Source organism: Engraulis encrasicolus, chromosome 6, assembly GCF_034702125.1.
Source record: "Engraulis encrasicolus isolate BLACKSEA-1 chromosome 6, IST_EnEncr_1.0, whole genome shotgun sequence".
NCBI lineage: Eukaryota > Metazoa > Chordata > Actinopteri > Clupeiformes > Engraulidae > Engraulis > Engraulis encrasicolus.
In genome coordinates this window covers 40,367,241-40,383,271 of record NC_085862.1, presented here as the reverse complement: position 1 = coordinate 40,383,271, position 16,031 = coordinate 40,367,241, and the positions used below count along the sequence as shown (strand labels likewise).

Genomic DNA, 16,031 nt, shown 5'->3' with positions numbered 1-16,031 from the left:
AATGAATGCTCTGTTTTCAGCCCACTGTCAGGGAGTTTGAGTCAAGCCAAGTAAACACTGAGATAGATTTATTGTTCTTTTCAAAGTGAGGCCAATGGTTGGCTGACTGTGGGGTTAGCGTTGAGGAGCCAGAGGAAATGAGCAGATGTGTTAGACTGGAGAGATAGCCAGATAGCTGCCAGCAGTAACCTCACGGATCCGGCCTAGCTCTGGCACAGACTCGGCAGCCCGGTTCTGCCTTGGAACCATGCCAAACAAGTGGAGTGTACTTGGCGTGTACTGCGTCCAGGAGCTGTGCCAAACAAGGCCCAGATTTGGCGCCGACCCGCATGTGAACCGTGTCAAATCAGGGCCAGACTATGTTGTCAGGAAGCACGCCAAATCAGTCCCAGAACTAGGCCGGATCCTTTTTATGCCAAAACTATCTGGAAAGAGCCTGCAGGCCTTTTGGTTTCCTTTTCTTTTCTTTTTTTCATCTCAAACGTGCTGGACAGTACAGGAGGAATCAGTAGAAGACAGAGTTAGTCACTCCTTACATAAAAAAACGTATGATGAATGTTACCAATGAAAATGAAATATGGAAACAACATGATGATTGTATTGTATTGTTTAATTTGGCCATTCGCATTCCATTATTCCTGCGTTCTGTAGTGTGTTGTCTCAGAAGTAAGAGTAGACAACAGCACTGATTGGAGGGAGGTTTCTTTGCTGAATGAATGCTACCCAGTGAGAGTCAAATCTGGTTGGGCAGTGGGTAATCTGAGCCTATGGCAATGGATTAGAGTGCCACTGATACAGGTACGTTTGCTAAAAAAAATCACTGCTCTCACCAGAATTTAATTTCCAACTTACTGTAGTTCAGTTTAGTCTAGGTTAAAGCATGGTATTAGAAAGCACACGTGAAGCTGACAGTTAGAAAAAAAGGCAAGGCATTAACACACACTTCTGACTCTCTGGCATGCCAGAAGAAGTTAGCTGGGAGAGGTTGTTGGGTAGGGGAATAGGAAGAGGAGTAGCTGGGGAGACTTGAAGCAACAGGCTTCTGATAAAGGGTTACCTGGGAAGGGAGAGGGAGGGGGAGGAAGAAGGGTGGTGGTGATGGTGGTGGTGGAAGAGGGAAGGAGACAGTCGTGGCACAATCAGTTCTGCACATAACACATATCCTCAGGCAAGTCATGCATCAGTACAAGTCGCTCAAGCATCGGTGCACAAGCAATATCAGCCATGATCACAGTAGCATGCGAGTGCCAACATGACCCCCCGCCCACCCCAACCCGTTTCAGAAAAATATCTTATATGGGGGGTGGAAAAAACAGCCCGAGGAATCCAATTTCTATCCTTGCCCTGCCAATACAAATACAACTAACCAGTCTGCTACTGCTGTAGCATTGGTCTGGGCTAGCTAAGGCGATTTCTGTTGAAGGTGCACAGGGGGCAAGTAGTGATTTATGGCAAACAAAACCTAATACTAAATGTCATCAGGAATAAAAACACAACTTAATCCATTTGGATTGGATGGCAGCAGGTTCCACAATACTATTAAAATAATGTAAATAGCATGACTGTGCTGTTCCTGACTGACTTCCACACCAATTCAGTGAAAGCAAGAGTGAGACTGAAAAAAAAACCTTTTATGTTCCCTATGCACACCCAATCCTTGTTAAAACCTGCTTCAGACAGCAGAAGGATCAATAAAATCAAACCAGCACAACAAAAAGGATGCAACGAAACCCCTTTGTTGAGAATGAGCACCCGCAAGGTAAGAGACTTGTTTTATGAGGAGTTCATGGAATTGTGACAGTGATGCCACTCCTTGGGAAGAAGAGAAAGAGTGTCCAATACACACACAAGCAAGGAGGGGAAGAGCACGGTGGCGTTAACAACTAGATCTATTTACTGTGCATAGCATACAATCCCATATGCATGCTACCAAAGGAAAAAAATAGACATGTGCTAGTGCATGGATGTGTGGCTATAAAAGTGTGATGCGGCGCTCCATCTGACATTTATTAGTTTGCCATCACTCACAGTCAACAGATATCTGTCTGAGCCACCAAAACACCCAAACAGTATAAAACCAACAGCAACAACAAGATATGGGGTTACTAACAGTGTAAATGCAAAACTATGGTATTACAATGGCCTCCTTTTCTTTATAGTATCTTCAATAAAAAAGGGGAGGCGGTAAAAAAAAGGGGCCGATTGTGGAGAAGAGGAGGAAATCCAAGAAGCTTGGCCCACTGGGCATGGATGCAGTATGCAGAGCGCTATCAAAGGGACAAAGGCAGGATTTGCATTGGCTGCTTATTATTTTAGAACACCACCACCTTTCCACAAGCTCAAACAAGGCAGCGTTTTCCTCTAAAATATCAAAAAAGCAAGATACTTAGAAATCCCTGGCTGGCTACTCTATGGACACAGCAATTACTTTGATGTATAATAATAAGAGATCAAGTTCGCCCTGAAGATGCCAAGTATACGCGGCGCTTTCGTGGAAAAAGGCAAACCGTCAACGGCAGTCTGAAGACCTTCTAACCCTATTCTCCTCAACAGGGAAAGGAAAATTCCTGAAGAAACCAATGCATTTAAGACTAGGGAAAGGTGGATTATGACAGATATTGTATCAGGGCCATTATGGAGGTGGAAAAAAAAACCTTTAAACATATAAATGCCTCTTCCTCCCATTGTTCTCTGCCTCGAAACTGGAGCCAGCTTTGAAAGCCTGAGCCCAACATAAACAATGCTGCTTTAGCCAGATTAAATACTTAAAAACTCAAAAGGCTTTTTTTCCCTGTTAACTAGGATAACGCAACTCCCCCCGTCTCTCTCTTAAAGGGATAACTATGCAAAGGAAGGTGGGGAGGTGGCGCACTTACTGAAATTTGAACTTGTGGGTAAACAGGTCTGATCCTCAAAGCTGGTGCAAAACATTCCTACATGTGGTCTTTGACCTCCGGCAAAAAATACCCTGATTAACATAAAAGCATACTGCTGATCCCCTGTTCATAATCCAGGTTGCGAAGGGGATAGGCGGCTTTGCCTGACACAGCAATGCCTGTAATGCCGCCAAAAAAAAACCAAAACAAAACAAAAAAAGATCTGTGGTTGCCCTGTGTCACAACCTTTTGGTGGTTCGTAAAAAAAAATGATGCTCAAACAATGACTTCAAGCGACAGCTAAACCTGTGATAGCAGCAAAAGAGCGCCCCCTAGGGGCTGGGCAAACTGGCAATGACAGTGACACAAAATGTGGGAACGATGGCAGAGGTTGACACAAGCATAAAGAAGGACACTCATGCAAGAGGCATCAACGCCATCAGACTGCAAGATGCACTGGGAGACGATGCGATGAGGTGGGGTGGGGTGGGGTCGGATTGTGGAGGGGTTAGTGTGCAAAGCAGGCAGCATCACCAGAGGACAACAGTACAGTGGGGAGAATGGAAGATACATGGGGAGAAGAAGAGGAAACGGGGAAAGGACGGGTGGGTGCATTTTTCATGGGGCCAGTTCCCCTGGGATTTGAAAAGAGGGGAAAGGGTGCAATGACAAGAGGAAAAGAGGGAGGGAGGAAGAGGGGGGAAGAGGAGGAAGAGGCCCGGGACGAGCCAATGGCATCCAGCCAAGATGGCGGAGCCAAGCTCCAGTCGGCCAGGCCTTCCCCGGGCAAGTGCGAAGAAGGGGGGTGGGGGGGTCACGTGTAAAGAGTGAAAAGCAACCAACCTTCCCGTTGATCTGAGTGGTGAGGAGTTTGATTTTTTGGGGGTTTGTTTGGTTTGGTTTGGTGGTTGTGTTTAGGATGGCAGGGAGGCAATGGAGGTGGTGAAGGAAGTAGAAAACAAATCAAGGAAGATAAAAGCAAAAAACAAGAACAAAAAGAAAGAGGGAGGAGAGACCAAAATGAAAGAATAAAAACAAGGAGGAGGAGGAAGAAGAGGAGGAGGAGGAAGAAGACAAGGAGAAACAGAGAGAGTAAAACAGGCAAATATTCCGCTTATCCATTTGAAAAAAGAAAGAGTGACGAGAGACAACATGGAGAACGCAGTGCAATGGCAGACAGGTGAAAGGACATGTTCATGTAGGCAGATGAAAGACATTCATTCCCTTGAACACACACACACACACACATACATACATACACACATACACACACACATACACACACACAAACACACACACAATCATTGTGAACCAGCATGTGAGCCAACATGCAAGTTCTTATACACTTTAGATGTCGGTATATAAATGCAAATTGACCAAAGAATCAAGCGAACACAGACAACACACACACATTAACACAAACACAAACACACGCGCACGCACACACACACGCACGCACGCACGCACACAGCCCTTTTCTTTCCCTTTCTTTTCCTTCCTCTTTCTCTTTTTCTCCCTCACTCTCTCTTTCTTTCTTTCCCGTTGAGAGCCCCTCAGCCATGTGGGCTGGTGCCTCTGAATTAAGATGGCATTAAGGGTGGCACTGCACAGGGCTGCGCTGACAAACTGGACTTCATTATGCCCCCCAAAAGCCAGACAGTGGCCAGCCAGCCTCTCAAATGGTTTATTCTGTCCATTGACTCTTCTGGAGCCGGCCCCGACGCTGCTGAGGAGAGGCAGGCAAGAGCTGGACGTGAATACAAACAACCTTGGTGAATGTGAATTAGTCATAGTCACGCCGTCAAATACACACTCACTCACACACACACACAAACAGACACGCATACGCACTGCACTGCACCACACATGCACACACACACACACAAGCAGACACGCATACACACTGCACTGCACCACACATGCACACACACACAAGCAGACACGCACACACACCGCACCGCGCACACACACACACACACACACACACACACACACACACACACACACACACACACACACACACACACACACACACACACACACACACACACACACACACACCAACACAAATACACACCCCACCACACACACACACAGGCATACACACACATGCAAACAGTGATGCATTGATGCAGATATACCATTTCAAATCTCTCTCACACACAGAATCACATGGATGCACAATGTATTCACACTGACTTTCTTACACACACACACGCATTCACACACTGACTTTCTTGCTCACACACAAACACACACACACACACACACACACACACACACACACACACACACACACACACACACACACACACACACACACACACACACACACACACACACACACACACACACACACACACACACACACACACACACACACACACACACACACACAAACACACACGTAATGGCTTTTCTTTTCATCCTTGAGCAGATCTATGCCCTCATTGACGTGATGCAGCATTGTGTGTTTTTTTCTCAGCGCATTTTTAATACCCAAACGTACAGGGTACAAATGTGAAAGAACACTGCATTACATAAGCTCTCAACCTTGCCTTTAATTAGGCTCCTCTCTCTTCCTAACACATATACAAACTCACACACACACTTAAAGACACACAAACACACACACATATGCACACACACGAACACACATATGCACACACACGAACACACATATGCACACACACGAACACACATATGCACACACACGCACACACACACACATATACACACACACGCGCACACACACACACACACACACACACACACACACACACACACACACACACACACACACGTGGACAGAAAAAAGACGTGCAGAAATGTCATAAACATTTTTTTAAAATGGAGAACCTCCAAGACAGGGTCTTGCTGGTCAGTGAATGAAGAAGGTGCAAATGTGCAAATGTAAGTGAGGGAGTGAAAGTGACTCAGCGAGTGAGTGAATGAACGAGTGACAGAGACAAAGATGTTATTCTCCCTCGAAAGCTGGATAAGCATAAGTGAAGTGAATATTCACATCGAGACACACACAGATACGTCGGCGGCGCATATAAAATGCTGTACATATATACATACATATATGACCACAGTCTTCCCAAGTGTGGGAGGGAAGGAGAAGGAGAAGGAGAGACAGAGGCCCTACTACAGACCGTGTGGCACATGAAGAGAGAGCTGATACCCACAGAGGAGAAAGGGACAGTGACAGGCACCAGAAGAAGATAAGAAGAGCACAGACTGCCACACCCTGCTTCATATACACAGACACACAAAGGAGGAAATGAAAAAAAGAACGACAGAGAGATAAAGAAAGAAAGAACGAAAGAGAAAGATAGAGACAAAGAAAGGAAGAAAGAAAGGAAGAAAGAAAGAAAGACAGATCAAAAGGAAAGAAGAGAAAAGAAGCGAAAGACAAACCGTTCTCACAGATAATCACATGCAAAATAGACATCAGCCCACACACTTGGAGCGACAGAGACAAGTTAAGTCGTCATAATAACACTAACGTCACCCACACCTGCAGGAAGTTTAGGCATTAAAAACATTTTGAAACAAGCATTTAGTGGAAAAGGCACACAATAACACACCATTGTTTAGGGGTGGGAATAGAGAAGGTCTCTGTTGTTAATACGCCGATTATTCCCACTATCTGCAACAATGGTAGATTTTAGAGACAGCAGGGGAAAAACAGATCAGCACCACACACTGACTGAGGGCGGGAAATAAACTGTGAGATGTCAAAAATGTGCTTTAAATAATGGATTTTTCCCCGGGTCTCAAAGGCAAGTTTCTCTCTCCTTCAGATAAGATCTGTCCTTTCTGGTGGGGAAATCTGAAGAGTAAGCAGGTACTGTACATGCTAAAAAACATCTCGCAGACACACACACAGAGACACACAAGGGCATGATGCAAGCAAGCAAACACACACACACACACACACACACGCACACACACACGCACGCACGCACGCACGCACGCACGCACACACACACGCACACACAACAAAAGGCAGGTGCACTTGATTACAGGCCCTCATACATATATATTAAATGTCATTCATCAAATGAAAGATGAAATCTGTATTCCCTGCAACTGCCCGTCTGTGGGTGTGTGGCCTGAGTTAAGATCAAAGGAGCAGTGCAGGATATGATCTTTTATATGAATCTTTTATACGACTGTGCTTTTTACCCCCACACTCCCTTGCCCTTTCCCCCTCTTACGCTCTCTTCCACTCCCTTACTTTTGCTCTCTCTCTCTCTCTCTCTCTCTTTCTCCCTTTTCCCCTCTGTCTCTCTTGCTCTTTCTCTCTATCAGCCCAGTGGATCATGTACTCACTCCGGGAGAATTTATGAGAGGAGGGATCTTCGATGGCCCCCTCACACTGAGCTAAACTTGGCCCAGGCTGGGGGAAGAGAGTCCTGTGCTGGGCTGGGCTGGGCTGATGCGTGAGCGGCCCCGAATTCATTTCCACACTTCCACCAACACAACGGCACCACCCACCCACCACTCCACTGCCCCACACCATCCGGTCAGCCCACTCCACTCCACTCCACTCCACCGCGGTCACGGGCCAAGGTTAAAGAGGCCGTGCTAAAGAGACTCGACAGGCCTCGGCAGCCGTGCTGCAGCCGGCTTCACGCCACGCCGTGCCACGGCTCTCCCCGCCAGCTGCTTCCTACCTCGCTCGCTCGCTCGCACGCACGCACGCCCACCAGTCGGCCATCTTCCTCACGACTCCTTTGACCTCCACGAGGAGACAAATGGATGAGGAGAAGAAGAGAATGGAGGAGAATATAGCAGCAGTCGTAAACACTGGCACGCTTCTCTCAGCGTGCTTTATTAGCTGCAAAACCACAAAGCGTGCATCTCCAACATGTTGCCGGGTCTTTCTTTCTTTCTTTCTATTCTTCTTCTTTTGCCGTCTCACTCCATTTCTATTCTCAGCGAGGCACGGCTAAGCTACAGGCTGATTGCGATGGCCACCTGCCACCATTTGGGGCTTATTTGGTGGCTTATAAAACGGGTGCGGTGTGTACGTAGGAGGGGAGGCTGGTGCTAGAGCAGTGGTTCTCAACCTTTTTTGAACAAACGCCCCTTTGACTTCATCATAAGCCTCTCAATACCCCCTTGACCTCATCATAAGCCTGCTCACACCCCCCTTAGTATTGAAAAATGAAATAGACTAATGCCCCCCAATGGGAACTAAGCCCCACCCCCATTCAGCTGTATCTTTCCCAACGCCCCCTGGGGGGCTGTACCGCCCCCGTTGAGAAACACTATGCTAGAGCCTGGTGCAGGGTGCTGGCAGGGATTGCGAGGCAGGGAGGGCATGACGGCGATGAATGCCTCTGCTGCAGGTACAATAAGCTGCCTTTGCCACTGGCCAGCTGCCAAACACGCACCTCAATGAAGTCTGCTAAGACCGCTGTGTCTTTTTTTCCCATGCACATGATAAAGCCATTACCACACAATGGCTTGATTAACAATTGGTGTGAGCATGTTTTGTGTGAGGCCTTTTTTCCCACACATTTCTCTTTTTCGTGTGTGTGTGTGTGTGTGTGTGTGTGTGTGTGTGTGTGTGTGTGTGTGTGTGTGTGTGTGTGTGTGTGTGTGTGTGTGTGTGTGTGTGTGTGTGTGTGTGTGTGTGTGTGTGTGTGTGTCTGGCACGGGACAGACAATGAATTGGACTCAAATTCACTCAATGGCCAAAAAAACTGGCTGTTGTGTTTCAATGCTAGATGTTCTTTCCCATTTCCCCCTCCTTTGAGGAAGAAAAGCAGGTGAGTATTGGAGGGAAACACTAAATAAAACGTTATCTAACACACTGCAGACACAAACAGCAGCGGCTTTATTCTTGGTTTTTCTGCTTTCCGCTCACAATATCTTTAAGTGTGTGTGTGTGTGTGTGTGTGTGTGTGTGTGTGTGTGTGTGTGTGTGTGTGTGTGTGTGTGTGTGTGTGTGTGTGTGTGTGTGTGTTAGGCTGCCGGAGGTGATTGTGGATGGGGACATCATATTATGTCTTTTCCCCCAAAAGGCAAAGCACATCAATCCACAAGGAGACAACACATGCCTACTCGTCTAAACACAATAAACATAATGACATCACGCACGAATACATTTAACATTTAAGGGAAATGGATTTCCGCGGTGGAAAATAAAAACATGAACAACTCTCTACCATGCAAATGAGTAGCGGTGAGACATTTAAATGAAATCCGCAGCCATCCCTTTTTAGTTGGGGAAAAAAAACAGGCCGGCATCCTGTGCACTCAAGAGACCGAAGACTCGGAAAAAGCCACGACATCGTCACCAAATGGTGACAAATGCTGGAACAAATGCGCACAAATGAATGAAATGGCAATAAATTAATATTAACTTGCAGACTTGCAAAGCGCCGTAGCTCGGGCCCATTTTACACGGTGCCGGAGTGAAATATGAGTCTGTTGAAGCAAATCCATGACAAACGCATGCATAAATGCATGTGAAATAATGTATAGATATACTCCTACCCTCTGAGGCTTATGCAGCAAATCCCCCAACTTATCTAATACACTCATTTGATCTAGCACATATATCCACACGCAGCCTATGATCTTACCACAAACGAATCAACTTCATTCATCTTCTTCGTCTTTTTTTTTGTTTAAAATTACCACACCTCCGCCATAAAACCTTTACGTTCACCGGCCCGTGAAGGTGTTTGTTTCTATGCCAACATTAAAGCAAGGGGATAAAATGGAGGTTCTGAAGGATCTCATCTGAGGAGAGAGAGGAGAGAGCTTTGAGGTTGCCTTTGAGAACCTGAGATCCAGCAAGCTAATTGAAACTGTTAAGGCCAGAAAAAAAAAACTTCAGGCTTGTGGCTTGAAAAGGGCCTGGAGGATGAGTGTGAAAACTTACAGAAGAAGAAAAAAAAAATCGTTAACCCATGTTGTTGTTATGCTAGCTAGCCCGTCGCCTACATCCTGAGGATAGGATCAGAGAGTAAGAGAGAAGCTGGGAGAAAGAGAGAGAGAGGGGTGGGGGGGATTTCCAAATCTCCCCTCGTCAGAAGACAGCCGGCTTCCAGGTGTCTCCTTCCTCCCCCTCCCACTCCTCCTCCTCCTTTTTCGCTGTCTGTCTCCGCCGCAAGACTCCACACGTTGTCCCTTCCCTCGGCGTCACCCACAAAACAAGTGTGGTGCAACTCCGACTGACCTTGCGCTCAACTCCCGTCATGTCAGACCCCTCTATCCCGCTCCCCACCCATCGCTATCCCACATCCCCACCACCCTCCAGCCCCCCACCCCTACAGCTAAGCCAGGTGAGCCAGCTGCAGTGGCAGGAGAGGATTAATTACACAGCCTTCAAAAACACTTAGCCAAGTCATAGGCGGGTCAGTGAGAATTAATGTGAACAAACAGCATCACCCCTCCCGCCCGCCCATCTCCCAACACCAACAAGCCTCCAAAACATAACATCTGAGACACGTAGAGAGGCAGGAGAGAGAAGTCAGTCGAAGCAGGAGCCATGTGCAGGGAGGGGGCGGCAGGTGAGGTGAGGTGAGGTGTCGCATGTTGTTGTTGTGATGTTTTTCTCTGTTTTTTTTTTTTCAAAACCAAGGAAGCTGAGTGAAGCATGAAGGCACGTGAGGAGGAGAGATAAAGAGAGGGAGCGTTTTAGTTGGGTGAGCTGTCGGCTGACTCAGGCGGTCAACTCCCTCCGCTTGGAGACGCGAGCTGCAAACAGGATTAGGGGTGTTTTGCCGTTAAAACAGTGTGTGTGTGTGTGCGTGTGTGTGTGTCTGTGTGTAGTGTGTGTGTGGGGGCGACTTCAGGTGCGCCAGTCAGCATTATCTGCCCGCCGGGTGCATCTTACCTCGCACATAGAGATTGGCAGGGGCCGAGTACCGCGTCCCGGCGCTGTTCATGGCCACACACTCGTACTTGCCCTGATCCGACTCCTCGCTGTTCTCTATCTGCAACGCTCCTGAAAAGAGATGGACATCACGTCACGCCTGAGCTGCACTCTTTGTCTGTGTGAATGTGTGTGTGGATGTGTGTGTGAATGTGTGTGTGTGTGTGTGTGTGTGTGTGTGTGTGTGTGTGTGTGTGTGTGTTTGCATGCCAGTCTCACTGACATGGAGCTGGGCACGTACACACACACACCCACACACCCACCCACACACAAACATTCCCTCTTTGTTTCTTTGATTCTCACTCTCTCTCTCTCTCTCTCTCTCTCTCACACACACACACACACACACACACACACACACACACACACACACACACACACACACACACACACACACACACACACACACACACACACACACACACACACACAAGCGCACACACAGTTTTACATTCACAACAAATCACAGGCTAGAACTTCCAGTAACAACTAGCATTGGAGCAGGGGCTCTCCTGAACTGATGCCAAGAACAGATAACTTGAGTCGACTTCTGAGGCAATCTCCCAAAGCCAGGCGCACAGAACAGAAGCCCATTACAACCGAGGAACAATACATTTAAAGGTGTATTCGCTGATAACGCACAAAACATGATGGGAACTTTAGGTAAGAACTCCTTAAGTCCCATCTGTCTTCTTTGGGAGGGCCCGTGAATAAGTGCAGTTGTTTTCGACTCACGGCACCACGACGGGTGACAATGCTTTACTTTTTTGGCCCACTGTTTAAAAGCCTGTTATAAATCTAACAATATTTCCTTTGTCGTCGGAATAAAAAACAAATTGCTGTGCTCGGCCACATTGGATGGGCAAGTCCTCTTTAGGGAAATAAATCACTGCAAAGCCTGAGTCTTTGTCTCAAATGAATAAGGAGGTTTTGGAGCTTGGCACGGTAGGTGCAAGCCTTGGATGTGTGAGAGAAAGCTATGGATTACACCCCTTTGCAATCGTTCTGCTAGTGTCGTCGGCGGGGTATGGATTTTTTTTTTCTCTGGACACAGAACGAAAAAGCACATGGGGTGTTTCGTTATTCCCTCCACCTTTGTTGATTTCTTTTTTTTTCTCTCTCGTCTTTGATTGCTGAGCACTCTGACAAAGGTACAGCGGCCCATTAACGTTGGGGCGGCATACGTTTTCGAGCGGCAGGAATCCCTGACAGGCCGACGCGACAGCAGAAATGAAAATCCGATAGCTGCTGCGGCTGGATCGAGGCGGCGCATTAGCCTCGGGTGCCAATGTCGGCCAGATAAACTGGCCACAAATCACTAATCAATTCCGCCATTGTTCGCCTCTGATGGCAGTCACTGCGCGCCTGTCAATGCACCATACATCAAACTGGGATAAAACAAATGGGCCGCTTAGGGAAAAAAAATAACAACGCTACATTTACCTGTGTACACATTCGACTGGCAGCTACATTACACAGTTAACACACAACACTGAGAGCCCCTCCAACAGCACTTACCTATTTACTTTCACACAGACCCTCATCAATCACACACTCAATACATGTTACAACTTTTCAAGTGTATTTCAAGCGAGTAAATATCACATTAAAGCGTTTCTAAATGTGGACCATTTCATACAGACACTGTTAATAGCGACAATGTGTTCTTATTTATGATCAGACAATGTTGTTGATTGACTCAACAGACATCATGCATTTGAGGAGTGGAAGCACATAGAGAGAAAATAAACAGCTGGCAATATATTTCTTAAGTAGGACTACTCCTGAAATGCATTATGTATGAATATTACGACATGAACAATGCTGATTCACATTCAAATTATAAACATGAAAAAAATGAGTGCATGACATTATGGTCCTTTGGGCACTTTCCCTGTCATTAAGAAAAAAAAGCCACGTTGTTGACCCAATACACGCGCACACACAGAGTGGCAGGAAATCCTTTTTGATATGCGAAGTCGTGATTTTTGTTGTTGTTTTTATATTCACATCAACCATTACTGGGTAAGAAAGCTGACACAAGAAGCATGTTGCTGTTGTTTGTGGGTCTTGGCCTTGTCCCAGAAGGGTTCAGTGTCCAAGATGAGAGCACAATGTGGGTCAAGTCTGCTACAGCCACTGCCAGGAGGGAGATGCCCGAAAAACATTACAGCCTCACTAAAAAAAACCCAAATGAATCAAAACAAACTCTAAAAAAAAATATTAACGTTTGTAGCCTCTTTAGTGCAGATGGGCTCACCGGCGGCCTACTGACTATTTGCTGAAAATACTCAACTATATCATAGCATTAAAACATTGCTATGGCATTACCAACATTGAGATTACAGATTTAAGACATAGCCATTAGAATTTTAGTGACAGCAAGGTTATGATATAGTCTCTGCGCTATAGGCTCTGAGTTAATTTCAATATTTTTTCCTTCCAAATTTTGATAGTGGCTGAAGTTTCCTGTGGCAACCTCCCTGGCTGAATGGCAAGCCACTTTTTTTGGATGACATGATGTTGAGGTGGACTGTCGCCAAAAGGCAAAATGGTGATGATGTGACAGTGATGAGCAGGTCTGGCTTGTGCTCAAACATCTTCAGTCTTCTCCAGCTCTTCGTTGTGGCAAAGTGAGAGCACTAAAGGCTGCTGCCATTGCGACAGCACTAAGGTTTTCACCAAGGTTTCGTTTTTTATAATAATGGCATGACTCCCACACACTGAACATTTCCCTTCCCAACTTCTCAATAATAAGAGGGAAGTTTCTAGATAAACATGTGATCATACACATCTGTGGTTTCACAAGACTTGGTGGAAATCCCCACATGTTTGGCTAAAAAAGTGTGTCCACACTATGAAACTTACTCTCAGTTTCAACAGTGGGACACTAGTTCCTCTTCCCACCCCTATATTCTCCATTACTGCAAAGCCGAAACTGTGCAATGATATTGATGGTCTGTAAAATTTAACAAGACACAAATACTGCAGTGTGTCATCTCCAAACAGCATTTCCATCGACTGGAGGGAAAATGCCAGTTTGTCCTTGTTCACTAAAGTGCTTGGGAGTCTCCTTGTCCTCTCAATGATCAATTGTTTTCATTTCATCTTTTGTTTGTTGTCGTTGTGAAAAGTCGGACAACGAGACAGACTCACAGAGGATCATGCACTGGAAGCGGATACAGTGTCAGGGACGAGAGACAGAGAGAGGTGAGCGGGAGAACAGAGAGTGGTGGAGGGGGGGAATGGGGACACTTAGGTGAACAGGTGGACAGGGCGGGGCGGCAATGGTGAGTAGGTGGACATTATTTCCTGCTTTTTCGGCATCCTTACCTCTGATTGGTGTACCACCTGGCGAGGTAATTTGAATGCAAATAAGATTAAAGAGAAGTGTTAGTACAAAGGAAAGAGGAGTGTTAAAGTGAAAGAGAGAGCAAGAGAGAGAGAGGAAGTAAGTGTGTCAAAGAGAATTGTTGAAAAGAGAAAAAAGAAACAACAGACGGTAGGTATCCTGTTCTGAAAGTAGCCTCTATGCACTTATTTTCCACACCATCAAAGATGTGCCGCATCACTTTGATAAACCAGGCCACACCGCTCATGACAGTGCGACTGCAAGGTAAATGCATAACAGAAAGCGGCACCTGACAGGGACAGCCAGGAAAAAAAGAAAAACGACACATAAAAACTAATACTCCTGCACTGAAGTATCATTGTGCCTATGTCTAATGCCAATTGTGATAACATGTAATTCTGTCTATGTTCAATACAAAACCCCCTAATACTCCTAGGAGGCAGGCAACAATAGACCAGTCCGAGAGCCTCATGAAGACTGTTATCTGGTTTCTGTGCTTCTCTAACTGGCTTTGAAATGCTCCCCGCTGGAAAAAGGCAACAGCTGTTGCTGAATTACCTTGGCGCTCTAGTCGAGAGAGCTCATCTTAATATCTACAGGCCTTGCTCCGCTCCTGCATTATTTTTATATAGAATTTTCTACCTTAGTTAGCCGAGGGATATTAAAGCCTGCTTCAAATTGTGCTCCTCCGAAATTCTTCCTCAGTCTGGCTGTGGGAAAGTGTGCTCATCCCCTGCCGTGTGATGCAACCGTCAGAAACCTACACTGTGCCTTCTGTACAGCACCGTCGTCTCAACCTACTGCGAGCTGTAGTAGTGCAGCACCAGGTCTGTTGTACAGAGGAGAGGGTGATGTGATATGCTGTGCTACAGTATGTGGTGTATGTGCTGTGCTGGGTTGGGTTACTGCATCAGCACCAAGTCAATCTACAGTACCTGCATGGACCTGTATAGTTGTGAGTCCAAATGGTTCAACTGGTGTTTCGTATGCAGAAAACAGTAAGGAATTCAAAAATGCTAACCTTACAAACTCAAAGGGTAGTACTATCCGCGCTCTCACCACACCTGTCATCTGAGGGCTTGTGAAACTGTTTCGATTTGACAGGTGCAATGCAATGTGCAGTTACTAAAAATACTACTAAAAATAACATCTTACGAGGGACTCATAAAGCAGCTGTAGATATGCATCTCTAAATATTAAGTTGTTAGTAGAGGAGGTAAAGTGGGCAAATATTTGGTCAAATGCAACAAAACTGTGGAGTCTGTTGGCTACTATGCAGATGCACAAGATCTGTATGGTAGTCCAACCACTTGCCACAGACATAGAGGAGTATTTTATAAGGGGAGGAAGAGTTTGAGAGAAAACAGTCAAGAAGAGCAAGTATAGGAAGCCCTTGTAAGCTGTGTGGAAGGACCATCAGCAGTTTACTAAAGGCTTCCTGGTTACACCGCCAGCAAAGGGCCATCCTTGGCAAGAGGGCCATCCCTCCTACAGACGAACAACCTCGCAGCAGCTTCAGATGCCTTGAAGTTGTCCCTTCTGGCTTGGCATCAAGGTCGTGCGTTGGCAGTTCCAACAGTGTAGTGGTCATGGTGAAAAATAGTAAAAATCTCCCGTTTTTAGTATTTACAATGCTTTCACTATGGCCAGAGGCTTGTGTCCTTGATCTGCTGCTCTAGTGTTCCGTTTTTATTTTTTTTGCTTCTTTTTTTGTGTTCGTAGGTCAGGGGTCATGGTGTTGTATTATATATTCACACATATGAAAAAATAGAAGATCTAAGGAAGAAAAAAACAGGAGCTCTAACTGTTAAGCATGCTTGACCTTCAAATCAAGGCATATGCTCTGCAATTTTTGGAAAGAGTAATGTTTACTAGTCTATACCATCATCCATTTATCTAA

General features: G+C 46.0%; 1 protein-coding gene across 1 annotated transcript in view; it reads right to left on the bottom strand.

Moving 5' to 3' along the window:
- ptprfa (protein tyrosine phosphatase receptor type Fa) overlaps positions 1 to 16,031 on the bottom strand; it is a 248,725-nt gene that overhangs the window by 125,189 nt on the left and 107,505 nt on the right. Inside the window, exon 6 of the mRNA XM_063201608.1 lies at positions 10,741 to 10,851. Coding sequence (XP_063057678.1) covers positions 10,741 to 10,851 — 111 coding nt within the window. The remainder of the gene's footprint in view (positions 1 to 10,740; positions 10,852 to 16,031) is intronic.